General features: G+C 33.3%; 1 protein-coding gene across 1 annotated transcript in view; it reads left to right on the top strand.

Annotated features, from left to right (window-relative positions):
• LOC136032702 (uncharacterized) overlaps positions 1 to 14,672 on the top strand; it is a 29,865-nt gene extending 15,193 nt beyond the window's left edge. Inside the window, exon 3 of the mRNA XM_065713006.1 lies at positions 13,719 to 14,672. Coding sequence (XP_065569078.1) covers positions 13,719 to 14,110 — 392 coding nt within the window. The 3' untranslated portion in view covers positions 14,111 to 14,672. The remainder of the gene's footprint in view (positions 1 to 13,718) is intronic.
• The last annotated feature ends 2,257 nt before the right edge of the window (positions 14,673 to 16,929 follow it).

The raw sequence follows: 16,929 nt of genomic DNA on the forward strand, positions 1-16,929 counted from the left end.
CAGGCTTATCCTAACCCCCATTAACCTACATCTGAAGAATCTACTTTTCATGCTCATTTCATATTTAGCGTGGTCCTGAAATGTAGCCACTCGGTATCGCCATTTTGGTCCATTAAGCATGCGCAGTGTTAAGCGTATACTCATGTATGGCGGGTAAAAAGAGATTGTGCCAATTGTACCAAACGTGTTTCAACAGTAGCGCGGAATGGTCCTCGATTGGATAAAAGTGATCGCACTAAATCACTTTCAACTAATCAGAGATGTTTTTCAGTGGCGTAAATTTACTGAAAGGGGAAGTGGTTCCCCTTTGAGTAAATTCCCCTGAAAATTCCCCTTTGGCGTAAATTCCCCTGAAAGGGGAAGTGGTATGCCTATAGTCAAAGCGTCACAGACAGACAATGAGAAACTCTCTGGCTCGAGTAAATTCAGTCTTCTGCGCCACCATTGGTTCAAATTTGAGACTGTTGGTCTGGAATGTGAGAGGGATTAGTCAAATTTGAGACAAATGTACAAAGTAGCGATACTGGGAAGCCAACGAGACTGTCAGACCTCGTTTGCCAGCCTGAGATAAATGAAATTTGTTCTGTGGATGAAGGATGGCATATTGCCGATTGTCCTTTTTGGCCAACCGTCTGGGGCTACACGGAAAGCATGTCGTCCTCCTCTGGGTTGGGAGGATGTCATAAATAAAGATCTAAAGAAAATGGGAGCTTCCTGGGAGGATGTAAAGAGGGAGGCCTTGAATAGATTGGGTTGGAGAAGAAGCGTGCGTAGCTGTGTTGGCCTCAGGTGGCTTGGTGCTGCAGTAAGTTATTAGTAGTAGTAGTAGTAGTATTAATCTTAAATTTAACCTTTACATGTTAAGCCTACAGGGTTTTCTTTTCCTTTTCCTTTTAGCAGACATTCGGTTTCCGTTGATAAAGGTTGATCTTTACTTGCCTTTCATTACCAAGAATGGTTTGATAATTGATTTATGCCAATCAAATCAATTTGACTCGCAAAATCCAGCTTTCAAATTAATTACAATGATTATATAACGATTAAATAACAATACTTCATAGAGAATATAAATAAGTCCCAATATTCTTCTAAATTATATGAGTATTTGTTCTTTTAGGACTTGATGACTTAGTACCAGAAGAGCACAAAACATTCACAACAAAATTTTAATCGTCAGTCGGGTATCAAAAGGTCGTATCTCCGTATTTTCAACGTAACACCCTAAATTAGGTATCATTTTCTCAGACAACACTGCCTTTCTAAGACTAACAAATAAATGTTCAAATGGGGATAAGTCCATTTATTTAGACAGTGAAAACAGGTACAAAAGTCTAAATATTTTAATCACATATACAGTGCTCGTCATCAGTAGAGATACTACTGATATTTGTAGAGATGACAATCACTGTATATGTGATCGAAATATTTAGATTATTGTGCTTATTTTCATATCTAAAAATGGATTTATCCCCATTTGAACGTTTTTTTTTCTTATCTCCATAATTGTAAATTTTCATAAAGAGCAAATAAAAACCTCATAAATTTGTTATTTCCTCTCCGATAGCCATAAAAGACAATGAATTGATATGCAAAATCAAAGCAATATATCTAAAATCAAAGTCACCAAAGGTAAAATAAAAAGTTGTCAGGTTTTTTGTTTGCTCTTCTGAAAATTTTTAATTATGGAGATATGACCTTTTGATACCCGACTGACGTAATATAATGTAAAAGATCATATCCGTGTTGTAGAGTTTCACAATAAAAACAATAGATTTAGAGAAAAATATTGACAAAGCAGCTAAAAATTGGTCACCATGAAAAATCAAAAAGGTGTAGTTCTTTGTGTTCACTTTCGGGCTTCAGATGACAGTGAAAGAGAATTTATTTTCTCGATATTTTTTCCCTGAAACACTCCGTTAGTTGGTTTTCATTCAGAAAGAAAACAATAAAATGAATTTATATTTTAGGGTTTAAATTATTACATAGTTGCATTTATAAGATTTTACTTCAGGAATGACGTGATTTGTATTGATTTTTATATTGCATGTCCATTCTTAAAATAAAATTACTTCCTAAATATTTTTTTGCCCAGAGGTATTTTGTCAATTGGTTTTATTCAGAAAAAAACCATTAAAATAAATTTTTGTATTTTCAGAGCTGGTAAATCTATATATTGTTCAAAAACAATATTAAAGCAAACGTAAAATAAATATAAAACAAAATTCAAAAGGATCTTAAACTCATATATGTACTAGTCTGTAATAGACTCCTCTAACTAATTTGTTTAATTAAATCATTTTCTTGATTTGTTGCAGCTGACACAATTATTCTGTTTCATTAAAAAAAAGCGCATGACAGACATATGGCGTAAATTAAATAGAAACTTTGCATAACAATGAAAATGTCAACGAAGACAAAAAGATGGCATAGTAGATAATTAGACTAAAAACAAAAGATAAGAATTTGTAACAATAGAAAACTAACACGAAAAATAAGCAAAAAATGAGTGGAAAATTTGAAGCAAAGATTAGGGTTTAACCCAGTTGTGATGAATCCTGTTCGTCAAGGTTTTTCTTTCTAAAGCAAATTTTACTATTTTCAAATTAATTTCAAAGGCAATTTGTTGGTGTCAGAAATAACGTTCAAAATCCAAAAATCCGAACGGAAAATAATTACTTGACTGACTACTACTACTAACAAGTCACTGTAGCATCGATCCACTGGAGGCAAACGCAGCCACGCACGCGCCTCATCCATGCCACTCTTCAAAGATAGAGTCTTTATCCAGTGCCAGATCTAGTTCCGGGTGGGTAGGGGGTAGCTGCTCCCAATCAGATTTTCCGACATAAAATTCCTCTTATTAATATTTCTAGACTCCTATTAAGGTACCCCCCCCCCCGATTGTAATGCATAAAACTCCTAGTATCTTTACCCACTCCCATGAAGTTCTAATTTTCTTCAAATCCTTTATTATCATATTTGCACCAATGTTTGTTGCTGTTATCGCCATTCTCAAGAAAGATATTCACAAGAACAAGAGTTAAGAGCTCATATGGCACTTGTGACGAGGCAAGAAGAGCTAAGAGCAAAAGTTCTAATAATCAATAGATTGATTTAAAAGGAAAATCAGAGGCTTAATGCCGGTCAGGATTTAAAATAAGAGCTCTAAGTCACGATTTACTTCTAAATATCAAAATTCATTAAGATCCGATCACCCACGCGTAAGTTATAAATACCTCATTTTTTCTAATTTTTCCTGTCCCTTTAGCCCCCAGATGGTCGGATCTGGGAAAACGACTTTATCAACTCATTTTGTGCAGGTCCCTGACACGCCCACCAACTTTCATCGTCCTAGGACGTCCAGAAGCACCAAACTCGCCCAATCACTGAACGCCTCCCCCCAACTCCCCCAAAGAGAGCGAATCCGGTACGGTTATGTCAATCACGTATCAAGGACATTTGCTTATCCTATCCATCCACCAAGCTTCATCCCGATTCCTCCACTCCAAGTGTTTTCCAAGATTTCCCCCTCCAACTCCCCCTAATGTCAAAAGATCTTGTCGGGATTTGAAATAAGAGCTCTGAGACATGAATTCCTTCTAAATATCAAACTTAATTAAGATCCGATCACCTATTCGTAAGATAAAAATACCCCAATTTTCACGTTTTCCAAGAATTCCGGTTTCCCCCTCCAACTCCCCCCAATGTCACAGGATCTGGCCGGAATTTAAAATTAGAGCTTTAATGCACAATATCCTTCTAAATATCACATTTCATTAAGATCTGGTCCCCATTTCGTAAGTTACAAATACCTCACTTTTCCAAATAACCCCCCCCCAACTCCACCAAAGAGAGCAGATCCGGTCCGGTTATGTCAGTCACGTATCTTAGACAGGTTTTTATTCTTCCCATCCATTTTCATCCTGATCTCTCCGTTTTAAGTATTTTCCAAGATTTCCGGTCCCCCCAACTGCCCCCTTCACTGACGCTGGATCCGGTTGAGATTTAAAATAAGAGTTCTGAGTTACAAGGTCCTTCTAAATATGAAGTTTCATGAAGATCCGATCACTCCTTCGTAAGTTAAAAATACGTCATTTTTTTCAATTTTTCAGAATTAACCCCCCCCCCAATAGAGCGGATCCGTTCCAACTATGTAAATCACATATCTAAGACTTCTGCTTATTTTTACCACCAAGTTTCATCCTGTTCCCTCCAATCTAAGCGTTTTCCATGATTTTAGATTCCTCCAAACTCCAAACTTCGTTAATACCAAGTGCTAGAAAAACCCAGCCTGAAGAAATACCAAGAACGATTATAATTGTTAAAAACCGTTAATATTCACCAATTAGGGCAATTATTCCTCCCTAGATATTTGGCCTCGTCCCTAGATAATTATATCTTTTTGTATTTTCAATGAAAAAATGGGTACCCTGGATTTTTGACATTTTCTTCATTGGAGAAAAAAACAGAAAAAAAAAATCTTTCTCCTCTCCCACACGGTGTACATGATTTTTGGAAGAGAATAACCCTTCAGATGAGATTAAAAAAAAGACGAACGAACATTCATAAAAAAAAATGAATAGCGTAAAAATTTATTTGAAAATTGTATGTGAGGGAGGGTGCCAAGACCATTTCCAGAGGGCGAGGAGATATAGGTTTGACCCCCCCCCCCTCTGAAATATTTTCCCATTCGTAAAAACGTGACAAAAAAGAATATAAACAAATTTGTTATGCGTTTTTAAAGTCTTTATTGTTCACCCCCCCCCAAAGAAAAATCATTGTGAACAAAAGTTTATTGTTCCAAATTTAGGGGGTATTTTGTTATTCAAAATAGAACACCAGTCGTTGTTTCAATGAAAATACCAAAAAAGGTTTTTTTTATAAATCTAGAGGGTGACAGCATAAAAATATTGCGGGGACCAAGTCCCCCCTCCAATTGACTAATTCTATGAAAAACACTTATAATACTCAGAATATAGATGGTTGAGTTTAAAACATATCTTTAACGAGTCATTAAATAGAAAAAACAAGTTTTTTCAACTGAAAGTAAGGAGCGACATTAAAACTTAAAACAAACAGAAATTACTTCGTATATGAAAGGGGCTGCTTCCTCATCAACGCCCCGCTCTTTACGCTATAGTTTGACTCTTTCTCTCAACTCTTCTTTTTAAAACAGTAAAAAACTTTAGCGTAAAGAGCGGGGCGTTGATGAGGAAGCGGCCCTTTCATATACGAGGTAATTTCTGTTCGTTTTAAGTTTTAATGTCGCTCCTTACTTTCAGTTGAAAAAACTTGTTTTTTTTATTTAATTTCTGAACGTTTTTGAATCAATGCATGTTTTGATTTTGGCTCTCCGCAGAGAAATAATTAAAACGAAATTTGCATTTTTTTTTTTTTTGGCTAAATGGCTTTCTCATAATTTTGATCGAATGATTTTGAGAAAAAAGAGCGGGGGAGGAAGCCTAGTTGCCCTCCAATTTTTTGGTTAATAAAAAAGGCAACTAGAAACTTTTAATTTTTTACGAATCTTTTTATTAGTAAAAGATATACGTAACTTATAAACTAGCTTATGTAAAGAATTTTTTATTCTCATGTTTTTATTACACATATGAGAGGGTTCGCCCCCTCGTCAGTACCTCTCTCTTTACACTAAATCTTAAATTTTGGCCCAATTCATTAAGAATGACCCCTGAATAACAAAAGCCGTAGAATAAATAGTTGACATTAGTAAAAATACTTTAGCGTAAAGAGCGAGGTATTAGGAGGAGGTGAGCCCCTCATATGGGTAATAATTTCTGTTCGTTTTAAGTTTTAATGCTGCTCCTTACTTCCAGCTGAAAAAAACTTTTTCATATTAATTTTTTCATTGTTTTTTTTTTAATAATGCTAGTAAATCCTGCGCTCCCTTCATGGAAATTTTCTTCCCCCATGAAAAATTCCTCAATGGAAAGTTCCCCCAGTATATCCCCCTCTTTTCAACCCCTCCCCCAACCCAAAAATCCTCCTGAAAACACCTGTACACTTCCCAATAACCATTACTATATGTAAGCACTGGTCAAAGTTTGTAACTTGTAGCCCCTCCCACGGGGACTGTGGAGGAGAAAGTCGTCCCCAAAGACATAGTTATAAGGTTTTTCGACTACGCTGAATAAAATGGCTATCTCAGAATTTTGATCCGTTGACTTCGGGAAAATAATTAGCGTGGGAGGGGGCCTAGGTGCCCTCCAATTTTTTTGGTCACTTAAAAAGGGCACTAGAACTTTTCATTTTCGTTAGAATGAGCCCTCTCGCAACATTCTAGGACAACTGGGTCGATACAATCACCCCTGGGAAAAAAAACAAAAACAAACAAATAAACACGCATCCGTGATCTGCCTTCTGGCAAGAAATACAAAGTTCCACATTTTTGTAGATAGGAGCTTGAAACTTCTACAGTAGGGTTCTCTGATACGCTGATGGTGTAATTTTCGTTAAGATTCTATGACTTTTAGGGGGTGTTTCCCCCTATTTTCTAAAATAACACAAATTTTCTCAGGCTCGTAACTTTTGGTTCGTAAGACTAAACTTGATGAAACTTATATATTTAAAATCAGCATTAAAATGCAATTCTTTTGATGTAGCTATTGGTATCAAAATTCCATTTTTTAGAGTTTTGGTTTCTATTGAGCCGGGTCGCTCCTTACTACAGTTCGTTACCACGAACTGTTTGATAAGTCCTTTTAAAAAGACAAACTCGTCATTCAATATAGTTAAATTTTTAATACAATGGTTGACACTGAATGGTAATTTACTAATTTTATGGCTTCGAAGCACAAAATCAATTCTGGACAACTTGCACAGCATGCACGAATCAAAAGTAAATTTTCAATAAACTAATAAAATGTGTCACACAATCGTGTTGAATACACTTACGTTCAAAATTCAATAGAACATTTAATTTCAATAGATTATCATCAGATGTCAATCATTAGTCGCATTGCTACTATGGTTACAAGTATGGTTAATACTTACATTCCTCTGATAAATGTTTATCATTGTCATAATTATTCAGTAAGTCAATAAGATGTTGACATGGAATTGGGCGCCTGGGTAGTAAAGTAAGGCGAAGTACCAAGGAGAGTGAAAGTAACATCTGATTGTTTGAGTTGGTTAAGCAGAAGTTTATAGAGCCACATATATATATATATATATATATATATATATATATATATATATATATATATATATATATATATATATATATATATAATATATATATATATATATATATATATATATATATATATATATATATATATATATATATATATATATATATATATATATATATATATATATATATATATATATATATATATATATATATATATATATATATATATATATATATATATATATATATATATATACAATAAAAAACATATTTAATAAACATCACCAGGAAATATAAGGTCACCAACCCTTCCATGGCCATAGAGAGAAGAATCTCCAAATTCAGTACCAATGTTTTAAGAGCCAACCACCCCTGGACTAGTGTTATTTTATAATATTTGTAGTTGAAGTGTATTTAAATTTTTGTGCTTTTCTTTCTTTTTCTTTTATATACTCCGTCTTTTCCGTTTTTGACGGGTAATAAATTAATAATAATATATAAAATATTAAAAAACATATAATAAAAACATATATAATACAAAACATATATATATATATATATATATATATATATATATATATATATATATATATATATATATATATATATATATATATATATATATATATATATATATATACATATATATACATATATATATATTAAAATATCGAATTTAAATAAAAAAATAAAAAAATTTAATAAATTTAAATAAAAAATATTAAATACTATATATATTAAAAAAGAAAAAAAATCGAGATTGTTTTTCTGATTACTAAAAAAATATTCAACTGTATATGTTTATATTGTACTGCAAATGCAGTTATGCATTTTTTGGTTATAACAATATCAAATCAAAAAAACAAAACATAAACGCTGGTGAAAATTCAGTCAAACAATAGGTCAAAAACGTACAGAACGAAACAACTGAAGAAGATGTAGCTTTCCTTTGAAAGCGTAGCTGTTTTTGGAAAGCAACAGATTCTTAGGCTAATTTTGCTTATTATTTATCTTCACGGTTGAACGTGGCAACACTGAAAAAAATATGGTACAGTCGTAAAAACCCCATAATTTTGAAACAAATTAAAAGAGGAACGTTAGAAATTTATGGTCTTCGGATATAAACAGACCTAGGATAAGCCTAGAGGACAAAAAATGTTATTTTAATGTTATTGGTACTTACAGGTAATGCCGTACTTAGGAGGGGAGGCTAGGTGGTTTGAAACCGTTTCCGCCATGACATTTTTGTCCGACTTGTAAAAATGAAACAAAAATACTTATAAATGATTTTGATGCATTTTTTTGTGCCCCCTCCCCGAACAAAAACTCTGGATATGGCCTCGCTTACAACTTTTCCTTATACCGTCGCTGTACGCCTTAAGTTTGTGTGTAACATTTTATAACTTCTGATATATATGCCTAAGATCGTTTGCTAAGCTGTTATAAAGGGTGTATGAGCAGAAAAATGTATGTTCAATTGCACTTCAATTCTTCTGATCCATGGATGTACGCAGAAGGCAACATCCGACATCGTAAAGTTCCCGGAGTTTCTTGGTACATCTTATCCATATTATCAAACAAAATTTCCCGTCGAGAGAAAAATTCTGGCTATATGTCTAGCTTAACCTCTATTGCCCGGCCGAAACCCCATCCCCTTTTGAGGAAAGCTTAGAAAATGTCTTTTTGAAATAATATGAAAAGTATAATAATGTTAGATGAAAGTTGTATCCAGGATTTTATCCTGGAAGGATATTAACATATTCTTCCTCTTTAAGTTACAGCTTTAAACTGGCTGCTAAATTGCAGCACTCAGTAGTAGTAGCAGTAGTAGTAGTAGTAGCGAGCACGAGCCCTAATCTATTCGACCATTTTATTAGGTTATTAATACATAAAATATAGGACATAATAATTATATGATATTATGTAATAATTATATAATGATTATCACATAATACACATGTTTAATTCACGAACTTTGTGATAAACTGAACACAATAGAGAGCTAAAAGCATCGACAGTAGAAACATATTAGAATTTAGAACTGTTGAAACATCGACTGATGGAATTACTTGGAAATCTAGCCGAATATGAGCGAAACCATACACAATGGAATATTGAGTTTTTCGCATAAATATTGGGTTTGTCTTACCTCGAAGGGTGGATCATATCCTTTCTTTGCAAACAACTGTTCGTCAATAATAGTTGAAAAACTCAAGATGTACTTTTATTTTTTTTATTCTCAAAATTTTTAAATAAAATAAAACACAAGTACTAAAAAACGGGTAAATTTGTTTAATAAAACAGCTATATCTATTGTGTAACATATCACATTCTGAAGTGCTATAACCGATATGCTTCTATCTAAAAATAGTTCATGATGAATAATAGAAAGAATTTTTTTACGACTTCAATAGTTGTTGTCTTGTTAGTTTTCAGGAAAATAAGTAAGCTGAAAATACAATCTCTACCCCTATCCTCGAGTTAAAGCTGTATGGACCTGTAATTCAGTTCCAATGCTGAAATTCAGGGAAATTCGATGATCAGAAAATAGTTGAGCTCCAAAGGTGTAACCAGTGCTTTTGTTTGGAGAGGCGGCTATGTTTTGGAGAGGTACAAAATAACTTTTAAAACGCGTCAAAAACTTGTTTATATTCATTTTTGTTACGTTTTTACGAGTCGGACAACAATTTGGGGGGAGACTTGTAACCCCGTTGCCCCCCCCACCCCTTGGTATCGTCTTGTCTAACTCCATTGCAATAGAAGAAAATTAGAATGTTAAACTATACAAAAAAACTCGATTGAAGAAACTACTTAGGAATTTCACCAAATGTGATTTAGTTAAAATTTTTAGCTAGCTAAAATTTAATTTTTACAAAAAGACAATGGAAGAAAGCAATTACTCATGGACACAAAGTGATATTTTGCATGATCTATTACGCATTCTTATCTAGAATAATTTTATTTTTTGTATTATTTAGCAGTTATACTGGAAAGCAACTCATTGTTTTTTACGATGTAACACAAAATTGTGTCATACTAAAAAGATTGGTTTGTGATGAAAAGTTTACTTTGGCATAAATATTCTTCTAATTTCGCAAATAAAGACAGGGAATACTTATTTTTTTCCCATTGGTACTCGCATAAATTTCCTCCAGGATCTAGGGAAGGAGGATAAATTTGAAGAATGTTTTTAAGGAGATAAAAGTGCGTAAAAAGATTCACAAATGTTTTTCGTGAAATATATACATTTTCAAGTTGTTTCTTACTTATTATTGAATAAAAAAAAACTAGTTTTTTTTAACTGAAAGTAAGCAGCGACATTAAAACCTAAAACGAACAGAAATTACTCCTTATATGAAATGGGTTGTCCCCTCCACAATCCCTCGCTCTTTACGCTAAAGTTTTTAATTGTTTTAAAAGGTAGAACTGTGGCAAAGAGTCAAACTTTAACGTAAAGAGCGAGGGATTGCGGAGGGGACAACCCATTTCATATACGGAGTAATTTCTGTTCTTTTTAAGTTTTAATGTCGCTCCTTACTTTCAGTTAAAAAAACTAGTTTTTTTTATTTAATTTCTGAACGTTTTTGAATTAATGCATGTTTGGTTTTGGCTCTCCGCACATAAATTATTAAAATGAAATTTGCATATTAATTCTTTTTTTGGCTGAATGGCTTTCTCTTAGTTTTGATCAGACGATTTTGAGAAATAAGGGGTGAGGAAGGAGCCCTGTTGCTCTCCAATTTTTCGGTTACTTAAAAAGGCAACTAAAACTTTTAATTTTCAACGAACGTTTTTATTAGTAAAAAATATACGTAACTTAAGAATTAACCTACGTAACAAACTTTTATATTCTTATATTTTTATTATGTATATAAGGGGGTTTGTCCCCTCGTTAATTCCTCGCTCCTTACACTAAATCCTAAGTTTTGTCCCAATTCTTTAAGAATAACCCCTGAATCAGAAAGGCCGTAGAATAAATAGTTTAAATTACTAAAAATACTTTAGCATAAAGAGCGAGGTATTTATCTTCTCATAAATACCTCGCTCTTTATGCTAAAGTATTTTTAGAACCCCTCATATGCGTAATAATCTCTGTTCGTTTTAAGTTTTAATGCTACTCCTTACTTTCAATTGAAAAAACTTTTTCATGTTTATTTTTTCATTGTTTTTTATAGTAATTCTAGAAAATCCCGCACCCTTTTCATTGATTTTCTCTTCCCCCATGACATATTCCTCCAAGGATAGATCCGCCCACATATCCCCCTCCCATCAACCCCACCCCAAACCAAAAAAATCCCACTGAAAACTTCTGTACGCTTCCCAACAACCATTACTGTATGTAAACACTGGTCAAAGTTTGTAACTTGCAGCCCCTCCCCCAGGGACTGTGGGGGAGTAAGTCATTCCAAAACACATAGTTATTATGGTTTTTGACTATGTGGAACAAAATGGATATCTCAAAATTTTGATCCGTTGAATTTGGGAAAAAATGAGCGTGGGAGGGAGCCTAGGTGCCCTCCAATTTTTTTGGTCACTTAAAAAGGGCACTAGAACTTTTTATTTCCGTTAGAATGAGCCCTCTTGTGACATTCTAGGACCACTTGGTCGATACGATAACCCCTGAAAAAAAAACAACCAAAAAACAAATAAACACACACCCGTGTGATCTGTCTTCTGGCAAAAAATACGAAATTCCACATTTTTGTAGATAGAGGCTTGAAATTTTCGCTATAGGGTTCTCTGATACGCTGAATGCGATGGTGTGATTTCTCACAAGATTCTATTACTTTTAGGGGGTGTTTCCCCCTATTTTCCAAAATGAGGCAAATTTTCTCAGGCTCGTAACTTTTGATGATAAAAACTAAATTTGATGAAACTTATATATTTAAAATTAGCATGAAAATCCGATTCTTTTGATGTATCTTTTAGCATCAAAATTCCGTTTTTTAGAGTTTCGTTTACTATTGAGCCGGGTCGCTCCTTACTACAGTTCGTTACCACGAACTGTTTGATTCATCGATTATTGAAATCATTTAAATTGAAACTAGGTGATTTGAGGGTTACTAAAAAACAACCAAACAAATGAATAACAATGTGCACATCAAAGTGATGTAAAATTCATGAAAATGTAGGGGATAGGAGGGTCTAATTTTTCAAAGGTGGCACGGTTATTGTTTCAATTTCTTTTCAATGAAACTACCAAAAAAGGTGTTTTTCACCCTCCCAATTCTTTTTCAAATTTAGGGAATACAGGTGGAATCAATGGGGGGGGGACAAAAGCACCCCTCCGATTGATTCCACTGTTTGTTTTAAGTCTTAACCTTGATTTTGTTTTCATTTGAAAAAATACCTGCTTTTTCAGTAGTTTTCATTCCTTTTTAATATCATATACAGACTTATTTTGGGCCGAAAATGCAAAAAAGTGAAAAAAATTCTGCAAGTAATTTCAGGTAGTCATAAGAAGCCTCGAGATTTGAGTGGGGGTATGGGTCTGAAGACCCTTGCAAACAACTCTTGGGGAAAGAATACTCCTTTGCGTATCGGTACAAGTAAAAAATAATATTATTGTAGTATTATTGTATCACCAAAGACAAAAAGTAACATGGAAATCCGCACTGTACAATTAAATTTCTTTTTTTACATAGAACCGGTAAAATACAAAAGTCAACCAAAATAAAAAAGAAATATATATATATATATATATATATATATATATATATATATATATATATATATATATATATATATATATATATATATATATATATATATATATATATACATATATATACATATATACATATATATATATATATATATATATATATATATATATATATATATATATATATATATATATATATATATAGGTAAAGTGGGCTTATATCCAAGCGACCTGTTAGCAGAAAAATAATTTCAAGACAATTGCAACTAAGGCCATTAAGCAATTAAAATTATTGACAAAACATGTTTTAAAATAAGTATATTTTTATGGTGATTTTTAAGTGTTTCAGGAATTTTATTAAACGTTTCCAATACTTCCCTTCTTAGAATGACGATTGGAGGTACGGCCGATACGACAAGTAAATTTCTGTTATGGATGACTTGACTTTTCTGGACATAATAAACAAAAATATAAACTATTACAGATGTAAATCACTACACAAGGGAAAAATTAAATTTTGCTAACGCGTAGCGATTACATAAACATTCCTGAAGACATCCTAAATTAAAAATAATAATAAAAAAACCTACACGAATATTCCTAGAAGCATCCTACACTTATTAAAATAATAATGAAAGGAAAAAAGAAAAAAGACAATCACCTTCTCACAAAAACCCTCAGGGTAGAAACCTTCATCCAAATGCAACTCCCGCGTTTGAAAACCTAAATAGTGGAAGGACAAAAAAATTGATCATTTTTCTAGTCAGCCCATAATTAAGTAATTAATATCATGATAATTTTGGATATTAAAAAACATTTTTCTATAATTTTTTGTTTTGTTCGTCCGATTTGAACAAAAATTTTCTTTAACTACTTTTTATTATATTTTTTTTTTCCTAGAGATGCCTTCATCTTCGGTTGCCGAGAAGACCTCAAATAAATCTAGTCAGCCGGCTTTTGTTACCAATCATGAGCCAGACACGTCAAATTCAAACCCACCACAACCCCCAAGCATTCGATCAAAAGTCAAATGTTTCAAAACAGCGTCAAATTCCTCAGCTGACACTAGTGATTATCATTTGTATGAGGAAATTGTTTATGAATTAATGACTTCAAATTCCAAATCAGAACCAGACGAGCCCCCTCCTTTACCTGAGCGGCCTAAGGCTCTGAAGAACTCTAAGCAGAAGAAGAGGAATAAATTATTTCAGTTTATTCAAAAAAGAAAACAACCACCATCAAACGCAAATGTGGATGATGACTATGGCTTCTGTTCAACAGCCAAAAAGTGAATATGATTTTAATTTTGGCCAAAAATATACAGAGTATTTGAAACTTCGTGACAACAGTGAAAGTTTTTAATGTGAAAACAGGGGCGTAGCAAGAATACAGTTTAGAGGGTTCAGCAATGAAAAAGGTGTGTTCAAAGTAAATATTTACCCGAAGTTTTCAAGGCTCAACTCATGAGAACCCCCTTACGACTGCTTCCACTGGTATATAAACCAATAATTTTTCCAGTATCGAAGATATATCTTGCTGTGAGACAGGTTAACAAAATGTATTCCGAATCACAGTTTGGCAGAAACCCCATGATAGCGGCTCTCGACGGTTCTCAAATTTTGGACTGTCCTGGTCTGTGTACTGTATTGACAGTTATTTTTGATATAAATGTGTGTATTCGCAATTGTTGGTCTCTTTGTGTCAAAAATGTTCAAATATAAAGAATTTGTTAATCAAGAAGTGTTTAGCAGGTTCTGGAAAGCTTTTTAAATTTCAAATGATTGTTATCAAGATTGTCGCGTGGGTGAATTTACCAATTTGTTGAAGGAATAAATACATCCTGATGGGTCAAAATCGGGATTTTCTTGTTTATGTTCTAGGCCAATTAAGAAACTGGTGGGTATATCATGAGCTAGAAATTGTAACTTTCTTTTCAGAAAAGTGATTTGTAATATTTGTATTAGATAAGATAAATGAGATATATTTTCCAACAACAACAAAAATCTTTCAATAAATACAAGGCATTGATCCGCACAAAGGTTCCATGAGCTATGAAGGAGAAGTGGATTCATCAATTTCGGTAAAGGCCCATCACAATGAGATTTTCCTAAGACAGAGATTTTAAATTCCGTTAATTTGAGCCATTTCATAGATTTTCCCAGCCAATCAGAGAATTCAACGAAAAATTTAATTGACTAAAACTAACGGTTGCTAAATCTCGAATATTATGAAAATGCCATTTTTCATAGATTTTCCCAGACAATCAGAGAATTCTATGAAAAATTTGGTTGACTAAGATTAACGGTAGCTAAATCTCGATATTATCAATATTATCGATATTATCGACTCTTACCTATCTAAGAAACGGTTCACCGATGCAGGAAGGTTTCATTGATGACTTTTATACACATCTTACCGTCAGAGGCATAAGATAAGGCACCTGGATTTGGAGTCAAAATATTCGGGTTTTTATTATTATTTTTTTCAACTGCTTCATTTAAATTTTTTACCTATTTGTCTCTATATTTCCATTCAATAAATTTCTGAGTGAGGTATAAAAACTGATTTTCTACATATAGTAGCAATCAAGGGGTCGTCAACTTTCAGAAATCCTGTAAACCAGGTAGCGCATGCCAAGCCTGTTAAAAGTGTGCCACGCGTAGCGGATCTGTGCCATGTGTACCAGAACTGTTCAGCAATCGTACTGGTCTGAGATACACATCAGTTGGAAGAAAGTATGAAACCCTCGGAAGCAATAAAGAAGTCTTAAAAACTATGCATATTTTAAATTTAGTTGTCAAAAATTAATCTGTTCATACGAGGTTGTCAAGGGTTTGGAAATAAACTTTTGGTTTCTTATCACTGCTAATTCGTCGAAAAATTGCTTCTAAAGTTTGTATCCCCTTCGAGTTCATATTCTAAATGTCTACACTTCGACTGATGGAATTCACAGCTTTGATACCAATACAGTTATGAAAACTCGATTTATTTTTGGGACACAGGGCGCGGTAGCGATGCTTGCGGATGTAGACAGGAAACAGGCAGTCTGAATCTAAAGTCGGAGCAATTCACAGCTTAGATACCAATATTGCGTTCCCACCTATGGTGTTGTAGTACGATCTACGCGTCGGAGCGCGGGCTCGGAGGAGGCGCCAAGTTCATAGGTCGGTACCAAAAGCTTCTCATGGGCGAGATAGGAGTTTCATAACGGTATTGGTATCTAAGCTGTGGCTGGAATTCAACTAGTGCTAGGCCGAGACACACCTAGCGTCTTTTACCTAGCGTTTGTTTTACCAAGCGATTTTTTACCGCCCACTATGTCCGTCGCAATACTATTCTTTACACCTCTAAGGAATGCTCGGTAAAACAAACACTCGCTAGAAAACGCCAAGTGTGTCTCGGGCCTTAGTTGACCCTTTCTATGAAAGTGTTATTTACAGCACATCCAGTTAAAAGAAATATGTTCCATTGATTAATTCAACTAACATCCTTGGATCCTATTTGGATTTCAAGATGATTAGAGTTATCTTTTCCAGCTTCTTTTTCAAAATCCATTGGTTCTTCTTTTGTCAAATGCTAATATAGTTGGAAAACTGAGCTCTTGGTATCAAAACTGCAATTATCTGATATTCAAAATCCCAAACGTGTCTCGTAAAATTTTTCGTGTCCAGTAAGATATTCGCATATTGCAACATTGCGCTTTTGAACTACCGGAACTAATTCGACCAGAAGTACATTTCGTTTCTTTTGCTAGATTTTTGACCCTTAGAAACTGTAAATTGTGCATGACGCAGAGGTGGCTCTAGAAGAGGGACAGAGCACGCAGAAATTTTAAGGGTGCAAAATTTCAAACAAATAGTCTAATGGTCATAATCAAATTGTAATTTTCAAAATTCTATTTTTAGTAAAATAAAGTAACTATATATATAAAAACGAAAATAACTAATAAATTAATAATTAGTTGATAAAATAGAAAAAATAATGCATTGGCAATAAGTGAATTAAAACAATAAGCATTTAATAATAAATAAATAATTTAAATACTAAATTAAAAATAATTAAACAACAAGTTATTAATTAATTAGTAAATTGAGCATAATTTTTTTGATAA

Source organism: Artemia franciscana, chromosome 11, assembly GCF_032884065.1.
Source record: "Artemia franciscana chromosome 11, ASM3288406v1, whole genome shotgun sequence".
NCBI lineage: Eukaryota > Metazoa > Arthropoda > Branchiopoda > Anostraca > Artemiidae > Artemia > Artemia franciscana.